Genomic DNA, 13,469 nt, shown 5'->3' with positions numbered 1-13,469 from the left:
TTAGTCTCTTTTAGACTTAGCTCAAAACTCAACTTTTCTCAACTTATCTCTTCTCTTTAAGATAGATATAATCTCAACTCAATAATATATTTAAAAGCATAATTTAACTTCTCAATTCTATCTCAAAATAGATGTTTAAGTGTAACAATACTCAACTCATTTATACTTAAAATATTCATACTCAAAATAAAATTAAGGAACTTCTCGAACTTAACTTAACTCATGCTCAAACTCTTTCTCATATAAAGATGAAAATATATCATTATTTAAGCTCAACCAATGCACAAAATATTTAATGAAAAATCTCAATTAGGGTTCATGTGAATGCAAACATGAATTCATAATCTCAAAAACTCAACTCATCAAAGTATAATCAAATAGACATACTAGAATTCAAATAAGGAATTATATAGATACTCAAGAAGTCATTTGGTCGGAATTAAAACTCAAACTCAAGCTTAACTTGACTATATGAAGATGTAAGGCACGAGGACAAACTTAGTCCAATGTTATGATAGCCTTACATACCTGGAACGAAGATTAGCTAGGTAAAATTTGAAGACTTTGATTGAAACCCTTGAACCCTAGCTCTTCTCCTTTTTCCAATTCTTGTTCTATAAAGGTTCTAAGTATTAATGAGAGAAAAACCTCGTTGGGTTCTGATAAAGGACTAATTTTAGTCCCAAAACATCTTATCTTAGATATTAATAGATAGAAAAAGACTAAAATAACCTTGATAATTTACTGACGGGGACCAATTGGCGAGATCGATCGAGCTCGTTGTTCTAATCGGCTAGTCACCGATCTCCTGGCACTTATCATCAAACCTCTTCAAGTTTTGAACAAATTTTTTCGGAAACATTTGGCGAGAACAACTTAGCTTGCCAACTGTCACCGTTCTCCTGGTCCTCTTGCTAACTTGGCCTCACGTTTGATCAAAAATATCTAAACTAATTAGCGAGGACCCTCAACTTGCCAATCCCATTTACCGAGTCACTAAATCCTCCTCCTTCTTTTCAACCTTCCCTTATTTTTGAGCAAAGTGTCAGGATTTTTGGCGAGTCTTCTCATATCGCCGAACTATTTAGAGAGTCGCCGAACTCGATCTCTCCTCACCAAATTTCCTAGTTCCTTGAACCAAAATTTCAAAACAATTTGGCGATCTTGCATGCACTTCAGAGGTACGCCGAACCTATTTGGCGATACGCCAAACCCATTCGGCGAGTCACCGAGTGACTTGGCGAGCCTCAGCTTCCCTCTTTTCCCTCAAACACAATCCAAACTTAGGACAACCTTTTCTCAACTTTTTTCTCTTGGTTCTTGAATATAATCTATGCTAGAATAGTGCGGAGTGTTACATGTCAATTCTTTCTTTCTACTACATTCTATTGAGGGGATCAAATAGATGAGAAGTTTTGAATGAATCCTTGTTATGAGCAAAATTCCTCAAAGGCGTTGTTTTCGAATTCTCATCCATGGTCATTGTGAATAGTAGAAATGAAGTAGCCTACTTCTCTTTGAACTTTTATACAAAATACTTCAAAGTTAGTAAAACCTTCATGTTCATGAGCTAAAAATATGACCCATATAAATCGAGAGTAGTCATCCACAATCACAAAGGTATATCTTTTTCCTCCGATACTAGTCATTATAGTTGGCCCGAAGAGATCCATGTGAAAAAGTTGTAGAGGTTTGGATATGCTCACTATATCTTTGACTTTGAATGAGGAGCGCATTTTCTTACCAAGCCGACATGCATCACAAATATGATCCTTTTCAAGTTTATTTTAGGAAGGCTAATTACCAGTTCTAATCCAGATAGCTTCTCGAGAGCGTGCATCTTGGCATGTGCCAGTTTTCTGTGCCATAGCCAAGGATCGCAAGATAGTGTTGTAAGACAAGTTAGGATTGGCAAATCAACATTATTCAACACATAAATATTTTCCACGCGATCTTCTATAATAATTATATTTTTTCTTAGTTGCTGATGGTGCATTTTTTGGAATTGAACAATACTTTAAAACCGACATCACATAGCTGACTTATGCTAAGTAAATTGTGTTTTAATCCATCTACTAAGTAAACTTCAATCAGATCGCAAGATGGACTGATGGTAGTTGATCCAACACCAATTACTTCCCCTTTTGTATTGTCACCAAACCTTACATAAACACCGTCGAGATTTTCAATAGATTTGAAGTTTTCTTTCTTCCCTATCATGTGTCTAGAGCACTCGCTATCAATTACCCACATATCTTTCTTGTATGTTTTCTTGATTTGCTCATGCAAAACAAAAAATTAGTCTTTAGGTACCCAAATACTCTTCGGTCCTTGAGGGTTAGGAGCATTTGTCTTTGGTCTCCAGATCCATTTACCAGTAGAGAATTTTCTATAGTTAATAGATTTGTGACCAATGTTTCCATAGGAAAAACAAGTAGGTTTGAAAGAAGAATTGGTGGAGTAAAATAAAGAGACACTAGAGGTCAACTTTTGAGAGGATCCGTTCGATCTGACCAAGCTGTGGCTTGGTGATTTCTTAATGCTAGCTAACTGCATTTTGATTTCACCAATTTCTTCAAGGATCAAGTCAACCTCAATTTGGCTTGCTTCTAAAGAATTTTACCAGTCATTTTTCTCTCTAGCTAATTTATTATATTCGTCAATTACTTTTTGAAGCTCATAAGTGATCATGTCAAGAGAATTTTGAAGATTAACACAATTTTCACAACTTACCTCGTTTGTTCTCCTATAGCCATGAACTATATATATACAGTTTCAGCGTGTTCATCTTTATATCCCCCCTCTACGCTCCATGATCTGAGGTTTTTGGGATTATCACCTCTTCGAGAACTTTTCTTTCTTAGTTCTGCACAGTTTTGCTTGATGTGCCCTAGTTTCTCACACTAATAACATCAATTATTATACTTTTGATCATTTCTTCTAAAGTCCTGTGATGGTCTTTGTCTCCTTTGTCTTAATATGTGTCTGACCCCATGGTTTATAAGAGTCATTCCCTTATTGTTGGTTTTACCAATTTCTTCTTCAACTTCAGATGTGGCAGTCACAAAAGCAATAGCTTTTTCCTTCTGTTCCTTTGTGTACCTATTACTATGATTTTGTTCATAAGTCATAAGATTACCTCGAAGTTCATGATAGGTGAGGTTTTGCATATCTCTATTTTCTAGGATAACTGTCTTAGTTTTCCAAGCTTTTGGAAGACTTTAAATTAGCTTCTTTACTTGCAGTCCATTTGAGTAAACCATTCTAGGAGACTTAAGTTCACAAATGATTTTGCTGAAGTGTGAGAACATAGTTTCTACGCTTTCATCATCTGCCATTTTGAACAGTTCATACTCATTTACTAAGGCACTTATTCGAGCTTCATTCACTTTTCTTGTTCCTTCATACGTGACTTCAAGCTTATCTCACATCTCTTTTACAGTATCACAACTTGATATCTTGTTATATTCTGCTCCACTCACTGCACAATATAACAAACTTATAACTCTAGCGTTAGTTTGAATTACCTCTTATTGTTCTTTGGCAATTTCAAAAGATTTCAGATCTATCTTGCTTGAAGCTTCTTTTCTAGTGACTCTAGGGATAGGTTTAGGTCCTTTATTGATCACCACCCATGCCTGAAAATTATTTGATTGGATAAATATTCTAAATTTGTCTTTCTAGTGAGAATAACTGACCATTGAAGTAAGGTGAGCAATTTGATGAATAGTCGTCTTGTGGTATAGCACTAGGAATTTGATAGTTTTCCATATATTTTTCTCATGTGTGGTTAAACACTTGAAGTGTGAGACCCGCTCTGATACCAACTGAAAGTTAAGAAAGGGGGGTGAATTAAAAAATATGCAGTTAACTAGTCCAGATGAGAAGTTGATATCTCCTTTGATTAGCTTCACAGATAATAAAAGATAAAGTACGAAAAGTAAATTGAGACATGATGTTTTATACTAGTTCAAAACACCGTTGTGGTGCCTACTTTCAGTCCCCTTGGGTTACAAGGGTTTTCTTTATAACCTTTGTGAATGATGAGAGTACATATGGTTTTGAGCTTGACAATATCTGATCTATACCAGATTTAACTTGAGTTGACACAATCTCTACCCATATAACCTACACAATTCTCTTCTTTTACAATTATTGTCTTTGCAAGATTACATAGTATTATGAAAGATGAAAGAAAACAGATGGAGTACAAGTTCAAGTAACGTTGCATAATTGCTTTTCAAAGAGGGATTACTTCTTATATGACTGCTTGTCTTGAGGCTTTGAATGCTCTAAAAGGAAAACCTAAGGGAGTTTCTTTCAATCAAGGATTTGTAATGATTTCTTGATTGAAGATGGATGATAATACACGTTCATATCAGATATGTGCGTGTATAAGTCTATCAACCTTCTAGTCTTTCTTCCTCTGAGATTCACTTGTATTGATTTTTCTATTGATTTGTAGAGGTCTTCTGCCTTATATTCTCGATCTTTTTTCCTTCTGAGCATTCCAATTCTTTCAGCTTCTAATCTTCTTTTTTGTAGTAGATCTGATTGAGATCCGCTGATTTTCTGCCTCCTATTCGTGATCTTCTTTCCTTATAGATATTTCAGCCAGCTTTCCATTTATGGTCTTCTTTCCTTCTAGATATTCCAGCTCCTTAGCCTCTGATTTCTTTCCTTGCATATGACTGGATATTCTCCTTGATTTATGTAAGTGTAATGTAAATCAAATCTACTCTCGTACTTTCTTCTTTCCTGCAAAGGTTATTTATCACAATTAAAACTTATCTTAATTAATTTCAACCTATCAGTTAGTGATGGGACTCCACCAATTCACAAGGATCATGATATTGAGATTAGAATTTCTAAAATCATCAGCCAATGGCCCTGCCAACATATTTCAGTGTGATCGATCTCCGTGTGAAAAGAGGTGGTTTACATATATCTTCTAAAGAAGCAGCATCATTAGGGGTCTAGCATTTGGGCTCCATCACAATCCAATTCTATTATCAGTGGAGACCGAGTTCATTATTGATGGCTCTCCAAGTTAGAATTGAGACATTAAAAGGATGGACAACAAATTCGAGAAACTAATCCATGCAACTCTAACTGTTGTTTGTTCGTCATCTAGCAAGGGTCCCAGATCAATGGCGTCATCTAGCAATACTTATCATCAACTTTCAAGTAATATATTTGCAGGATTGAAAAGCATATGTCTATTTTGGAGGGTAGGGCTTAGGCTTGTATAGAGAATTTTTTTGGCATCTTAACTCTCTTTTGTTATAAGATTCAATATTATAATCATGTAATAACAGACATACGTTATTAAAACGTCCATTCCATGGAATTGTACAACAACATAGTTACATCGTCTCATTAATTGATCTTTTCATGTTATTGCAGTATGTATATATTCTAAGCAAAATCACTTAACCTATTGCAGGATATGAAGTCAATGGAAGATGCATTATGTGAAGAATTATTACTAAACACATCATCAAAATCGGACGATGTTTCAAGAATCATAAAAGAATTCGTTCATAATCCAGTGTTGAAGGAAGGAAGTAGTTTGAAAAGGTATGTTCTTTTCTTTCTATTGAAATAATTTCTAGCTTTATGAATGACTTGACACTTTAGGGTGAAACATTTTTAATTACTTGTGATATGAGCTCACAAAGGAAATGGCTGTTGGGGGGAGGAAGTACCACAACTAAAGTTTGATATGACAAGTAGTATGAAAATAAATTAGACACGAGAATTTTAAGTGGAAACCCCTCTAACTGATAGAGGGGAAAAATCATGGGGTAGAAGGATCTCACTATTAAATATGGAGTACACTGCTCTCAAATACAAGGAGAAAATAATAATTAACACTTTTCTCTTGTAAAAGGAACAACTACTAAAGAAGACACTCAAGACTACAATATTTATCTTGGTGTATAACTCTTTTTGTATTCTTACTCTCTCTTTCCGGGATGATTTAAATAAGGGCAAGAGGTCCTCTATTTATAGAAACTAGAAACGTGTAAAATCCGCGTATTGAACCTCCTTTTTTGACTACGCGTTCAAAATGCGTTTTGTTCCTTTTTTGACTACGCGTTTTGACTATCTTGCATTCTCCCACTTAAAAATTTAATTGAGAATCAATTAAGTCTTCATACCGTCCTTTCTACCCAATTACTATAATGTTACGTTTCTGCTAGGCCAATAGAAGATCGACACCATATAAACTTGTTACTATTGATCGGCTTCGTAAACATATCTGTCAGGTTGTCATTAGTGTGAATTTTATGAATATCCACACTGCCTTCTTCCACCTTCTCATGAACAAAGTGATATTGAATCATATGTGCGTAGTCCTTGAATGAAATACTGGATTCTTTGCAAGATGCAAAATGCTCTGACTGTCACAAAACAGAGCAACCTTCTCTTGTTTGTGCCCGAGCTCCTCCAGTAACATCTGCATCCATATTGCCTCTTTGATAGCTTGTGTAGCTGCTACATATTCTGCTTCTGTCGTAGATGTAGCCACTATAGATTGCAGTTTTGAAACCCATCTTATAGATCCTCTAGCAAGAGTAAACACATAACCTGTGGTGGACTTACTTTTATCAAGATCACCTGTATAATCTGAATCAACATAACCTTTAACAGTAAAGTCTGATCCTCCATAACACATTGCAACTTCTGAGGTACCCTTGATGTATCTCAGGATCCTCTTAACAGTATTCCAATTTTCTCTACCAGGATTAGCCATGTATTGACTAACCACTCCTACTGTTTGTGCAATGTCGGGTCTTGTACATACCATATCGAACATTAAACTTCCCACTGCTGATGCATATGGTACTCGAGACATTTCTATCCTCTCTGCTTCATTGCTAGGACTCATATTTGAGGATAACTTGAAATTAATAGGAAGTGGGGTAGAAATTGGCTTACAGTCTTGCATCTTGAAGCATCTCAAGATTTTCTTTAAGTAGTTCTTTTGCGAAAGCCAAATCTTCCTATTATTTCTGTCTCGGTGAATTTGCATCCCTAGAATCTTGTTTGTTGGTCCTAAGTCCTTCATTTCAAACTCCCTAGCCAATTATGTCTTTAAATTTGTAAGACGATCTTTGTTGTGGCCTGCTACCAACATGTCATCAACATACAACAGCAAAATAATAAAATCGTTATCACCAAATCTCTTGTAATAAACACAAGGATCTGAATTGTCTGTTGTATTAAAGGCTTATAATGAAGGAATCAAATCTCTTATACCAACATTTCGGCGCCTGTTTGAGACCGTATAGAGATTTGTACAACCTTCAAACCAAGTTCTCTTTTCCCTGTTCTTCAAAACCTTCTGGTTGGAGCAAATAAATTTCTTCTTCAAGCTCTTCATGAAGAAATGCAGTTTTGACATCTAACTGCTCCAAGTACAAGTCAAATGTAATACACATCGCCAGGACAACTCAAATTGTTGTGAGTCGAACCACCGAAGAAAATATCTCATTAAAGTCTATACCTTCTTTCTGAGCGAATCCTTTCACCACCAATCTTGCGTGATACTTCTCCACTTGATCATTACCATTGAGTTTGATCTTGTAGACCCATTTGTTTCCAATGGCCTTCTTTCCTTGTGGTAATTGAACAAGATCCCATATTTTATTTTTATGAAGAGCTTCAATTTCTTCTTGCATTGCTGCCACCCACAGAGATGATTCTTAGCCTTTCATAGCCTCGTGAAAAGTTGAAGGCTCTCCATCTTCTGTTAGTAGACAATATGCAATATTACTCTCCATAGAATAATCTGAGTGCCAAGCTGGTTCTCTTCTCTCCCTAGTTGACTGTCGAACTTGTGGAGTTTCGATCTCAGCTTGCTCTTGTTCTTCGTACTCTGGTGCTGCTTTAGAAGAAACTGGAACTTTTTCTATTTCTTCAACTTCAACTATAGTAGTCTCTGATTTTTCTTTTGAAGTGCTACCTTCTTTTGCTTGTATCTTATTTTCAACAAATACAACATCCCTGTTGATTACCACTTTGCGGGCTGTGGGATCTCACAAGCAATACCCCTTGACTCCATCAACATGCCCTAAGAAAATGCATTCCCTAGATTTTGGATCCAACTTCGATTTTTTTGGGTGTTTTACATAACATAAGCAGGACTTCTAAATATATGTAAGCGAGAATAATCAGCTGGTTATCCTATCCACACCTCCATTGGCGTTTTTAGATCAAATACGGTTGATGGTGACCGATTGATCACATAACAAGCAGTTTTGACTGCTTCTGCCCAGAATGGTTTTTCCAACCCTACAGTTGTCAACATAGCTCTTGTCCATTCCAACAAGGTTCTGTTCATTCGCTCTGCTACTCTATTTTGTTGTGGAGTATATGCCACCGTGAACTGCCGTTTAATACCTTCTTGTTTACAGAAGTTATTAAATTCATCACCAGTGTATTCTCCTTCATTATCTATCCTCAAACCCTTGATCTTTTTCTCATATTCAAGTTCCATCCGCCCTTTGAATTCTTTGAAAACTGGAAAAACATCTACCTTTCTCTTGATTGGATACACCCAACTTCTCTTGGAGTAATTGTCGATGAATAACACGAAATATTTCGCTCCTCTTAGGAACTCCACCAGTGCTTGCCATTAGAGTGGACCAGATCTAGTATTTCCTTGCTTTTAGCAGATGAACTGCTAAACTTCAGTCTATTTTGCTTACTGGTAACACAATGCTCACAAAAGGGTAGTGAAACCCTTTTGAGCCCTGGAAGAAACTTTTGCTCAGCCAGAATCTTCAAACCTCATTCCGACATATGGCCAAGTTTACGATGCCATATCATCGTTGATTCTTCAAATGAACTTACTGACGCGGTTGATGCTTCTCCTTCTTGGTGTGTTTCACTTTTAAGCACATATAGATTTGCAGCAAGTTTTTCCACTTTCATCACTACAAGTGCTCCTTTGGATATTTTCATGACTCCACCATGAGTCTTATATGAACATCCATTATCATATAGTTGTCCTAAAGACAATAGATTCTTTTTCAAGTCTTTTACATGTCGTACCTCCTGGATGGTGCATACCGTGCCATCATACATCTTTATTTTAATGGAACCAATACCAATAACATCCAAAGCATGATCATTTCCCATGAACACAGATCCTCCTGAGATAGGATTATATTGATAGAACCATTCTCTCCTGAAAGTCATATGCCATGTTGCTCCTATGTCCATGATCCAGACATTAGCAAAACGTTTTCTGCCTTCATTATTTGATATTGCCTCACTACATAAAATATTGCCATCATCCGAGGTACATGCAACATTCCCTTGAGCATTTGATGGCTCAGGGTGTTCACTCTTCTTTTTGAACCGACAATCTTTCTTGAAGTGCCCTTTCTTGCCACAGTTGTAGCACTTAATATTCTTCTTACTTCTTGATTGAGATCTACCATGATTATGACTCCCACTGGGGCCACATTCCGTTGGTCTTCCTCTCACCATCATCAAAGTTTCAGCTTGTTGCGAACTTGCTTGTCTGTCTTCCTTATTTTTGCGTCGATTTTCTTCTTCCAAGACAGCGGCTGCAATTTCATCGAAAACTAGATTGTCAGTATTGTTCGTTAGGTTGATGATGAGTTGATCATATGATTCAGGAAGACTTTGAAGTAGAAGCTCCGCACATTCAGTCCCCTCTATTTTGCAACCCATTGTTGTAAGTTGCGAAAACAGAGTATTCAAAGTATTAATGTGTTTAGTAACCGACATGGACTCTGCCATTCGAAGAGTATACAATCTTCTTTTTAAGAAGATTTTTTTATGCAAAGACTTGGCCTCATACAACCCTGTAAGAGTATCCCATATTTCCTTCGCCGTCCGCTTTTCTACCACACTAGACAACACTTGATCAGCTAGTGCCAAGTGTAGATCAGCAACTGCGTTGCTGTCTATGTCGTTCCACTTGCTGTCATCAACAAAGTCTTTGGGCCTGCCTTCAATTGCAGCTAAGCAATTGTCCTTTCTCAATATCGCTTTTATTTTCATTTTCCACAATGAGAAATTAGTCTCATTGAATTTCTCAACGTCAAACTTTATTATACTTGACATTGTTATTTGCTTCACACCCTTCTAGATTATTTCTGAATATTTTTATGAACAATCGTGACAAACTGTGCCGTCACTGAAATTTATTATATATGTGAATAGTACTATTCATCGAATTTTACTATTCACGAAAATTTACTTTTCACGAATAGTACTTTCGCATAAAATAGATAGAATAACCGAGGGCTCTGATACCACTATTGGGGAGAGGAAGCACCACAACTAAAGTTTAATATGACAAGTAGTATAAAAATCAATTGGACACGAGAATCTTACGTGGAAACCCCTCTAACTGATAGAGGGGAAAAATCATGGGGTAGAAGGATCTCACTATTAAATATGGAGTACACTGCTCTCAAATACAAGGAGAAAACAACAATTAACACTTCTCTCTTGTAAAAGGAACAACTACTAAAGAGGACACTCAAGATTACAATATTTATCTTGATGTATAACTCTTTTTGTATTCTTACTCTCTCTTTCTGGGATGATTTAAATGAGGGCAAGCGGTCCTCTATTTATAGAAACTAGAAACGCGTAAAATCCGCGTATTGAACCTCCCTTTTTGACTACACGTTCAAAACGCATTTTGTTCTTTTTTTGACTACGCGTTCAAAACGCCTTTTGACTATCTTGCAATGGCTATGGTTGACTACAAATGTTAGAAAATTTTATTTTATTTTTCAAAAGTGCATTAATACAACTTTGTGTAGAATTTCCTTTATCTACTTTCATCCTACTTAAAAATATCTTTTGTTTATGGTGTGATATTGTCAATCACCAATCAAATAGACTTGATGCTATCAATCGTTGCTTTGGCAAGGACACAGTTGAAGAAATATTATTTGCACTTGTAAGTTAATCATCAACTCCTTCTCTTAACTCCTTTTAATTATCTTAGTCAAATGCATGGGCAAGGGCGATTTACAAAAATGACTTTGGAGGCGAGTGATCTTGAACTTTTGACTTTGTTTGTTCCATAGGAAAAACATCAAATTTAATATGTTTTGACTTTTAACATTGAAGGAGAAAAGGGTCAAAGTTACCTCTACTATGCATTTTTTTAAATTTTTTATCCTCTGTTAAATTATCGACAATGTGTTTAGGAGTATATTTGAACCATTTAGATAACGACAATGATATTTGTGTGTAGTTAGTATAATACAGAATAAAATTGAACCATTTCGCATAATAGAGGGATACATTTGACCCTTTTTCAATAAAACAAATTAATTCATCCAGCTATCTTTAAGGGCAAAATTAAGTCCATTGGGTTCAGTGGTATAATTTAAAGAATGGTGTCAAGAAAGTTCATAAGGTGTAAATAATCCTATATTTACTGCTAATTAACTATAATATATTCTCTTGGATAGGAAAAGGAAGCAACTACAATGGATGATAAGTGGATCACCAATGCAATCAAGTCTATCAAGTTTGCATCACCAACAAGCCTTAAGATTTCTCTGAGATCTGTAATAACTGTAGACTATTTTATTCATGCATGACAATGTTTCTAACATGCTTTATCAGTTGGTTTTCCTAAAGAAAAATTTTAATTTAGATACCACATTATTGTTTTTATTTTTTTAAGATGAAATTTAATTTTCTAAAAGTGTGGCAAATTTATGTTGTTTTACAGATTAGAGAAGGACGGAAGCAAACACTTCGACAATGTTTGAATCGTGAATTTAATATCAGTAGTCACATCGTATTGAGATCATTCAATTACAACGGTTTCTATGAGGTACCTTAGGTTGTCTTTTAAGTTAGATTGGCATGTAAATTTTATTTGTCTCCTTATAGTTTTAATTAATTTTTACTTTCTATTAAGCAATATATATGTTGGTTGAACTAGTAGGGTGGTAAAGCAATCTTTTTTACCAAGGACAAAAAGTTTAAGGTATGACGAATCTTCTACATGTATACTCTTTAAGAATTTAATAATTTGTATTTTAATTACACAGATGTGTCTAAACATTTTTTCTTATTATGTAACATCGCATGTAATATTAATTATCTTCCCTAATTAATCTTATTTTTCAACAAAATACTCAAGTGATAGAAAAGGATTATTAAATTTTATATTGTAAAAAGAAAAGAAAAGAAGAGAAGCAATGGTTATAATGGTTCTCATTAATGTGTTTATTTTCTACATGTATAGTGGGAACCATCAAAGTTGGAGCAAGTACACGATGCAATAGTAATGCAGTTTTCTGAAGTGGTCCATGACGATCGCTGGGGTTACTTGGAACTTCCAGAAAGAGCACACTTGAAAGGCTCTAAACTTTGATTTTGATAACATAAATTATGAGACCGTTTAAAAAAATGACAATGTCCGATACATTTAATTAGGAGCTACTGCAATTCAAAGACTATTAAAACCTTTTAATGGTCCTCTTTGAAAGCATATATCATGCCATGAAAATATTATAATGTATGCATTTGTATTGTGAAACTATTCAATCTCAAATTGTCACTTCTTTAAGATACTATTGGTTTGGATGTTCATATGATTTTAATATATTTTTCATTATGCATAATTTTTCTAGATTTTCATTTTTTTGTAGATTCATATCTTGTTCTAACTTTGTTTATTTTATTTTAGATATATGGCTGTCAACCGGCTGGCCAGGTTGAACCTACCTGACCCATTAGTGTGCGCCCTGCCAGTTCCTATGCCTGGCGAGGTTGGGGGTAGTATTGTGGAAGAAAGAAGGGGGATGTGTCACGCAACTCCTTTATCATGATTTAAGAACTAGGAACGTGATGTAAAAGTATGATGTCAGCCGATTCATACGTCCAATAGAAAATTTTGAAATTGGGTACTGGTTCTAGGCTAGTTTTGGGGGTAAGAGTTGGTTGTTCGGTCCAATCCATGACCCCTCAAGTTTAGGCGTCGGGTTGCGGAGTTGGGTTCATGGGGTCAGGCCGACGGTATTATTTTTTAAAACATTGGATTTTTCTCCAAATTAAATTTGAGAGTTGAGATTTAAGCATTTAGTGTATTGTTATCAATTTACTTCTGAAATAATTGTAATCGTTGTGAATTTAAAATTTGAAACACCAAATTTCAAATTTCACTTTTCATACAATCCTTCGTTTAAGCCAAAATAGTTTTAAGCACATTTAGAATATTTGGATAAATAAAAAAAAAGATACTTATAAGCACGTGGTTTTATGTTAAAATGATAAAAATAAGCCAAAAATCATAAATTATTATTTTTAGTCTTTGATTTTTGACTTATAAATCAAAAACTAAAAGTAAATCCAAACATACTATAATTTATTTTGGTTAGTAAGAGCCCGTTTGGATAGGCTTAAAAAAAGTAACTTTTATGTATGAAGTGCTTTTAGAACTTTGAATT

General features: G+C 35.1%; 1 protein-coding gene across 5 annotated transcripts in view; it reads left to right on the top strand.

Moving 5' to 3' along the window:
• Positions 1 to 12,608, top strand: part of LOC129889081 (probable 3-hydroxyisobutyryl-CoA hydrolase 3) — a 76,467-nt gene extending 63,859 nt beyond the window's left edge. For 2 of the 5 annotated variants that reach the window (XM_055964208.1, XM_055964212.1), the window contains 6 exons: positions 5,447 to 5,580; positions 10,897 to 10,957; positions 11,478 to 11,576; positions 11,744 to 11,848; positions 11,963 to 12,004; positions 12,266 to 12,608. In XM_055964208.1, coding sequence (XP_055820183.1) covers positions 5,447 to 5,580; positions 10,897 to 10,957; positions 11,478 to 11,576; positions 11,744 to 11,848; positions 11,963 to 12,004; positions 12,266 to 12,394 — 570 coding nt within the window. In that variant the 3' untranslated portion in view covers positions 12,395 to 12,608. Of the gene's footprint in view, positions 1 to 5,446; positions 5,581 to 10,896; positions 10,958 to 11,477; positions 11,577 to 11,743; positions 11,849 to 11,935; positions 12,005 to 12,265 lie in introns of those variants that run through there. The other 3 variants (XM_055964211.1, XM_055964209.1, XM_055964210.1) reach the window with 3 other exon arrangements.
• Positions 12,609 to 13,469: the final 861 nt, after the last annotated feature.

The sequence above is a fragment of the Solanum dulcamara genome, chromosome 5 (genome assembly GCF_947179165.1).
Source record: "Solanum dulcamara chromosome 5, daSolDulc1.2, whole genome shotgun sequence".
Taxonomy (NCBI): Eukaryota; Viridiplantae; Streptophyta; class Magnoliopsida; order Solanales; family Solanaceae; genus Solanum; species Solanum dulcamara.
The sequence above is the reverse complement of the archived record's forward strand: the minus strand, read 5'-3'. Positions and strand labels throughout refer to the sequence as shown.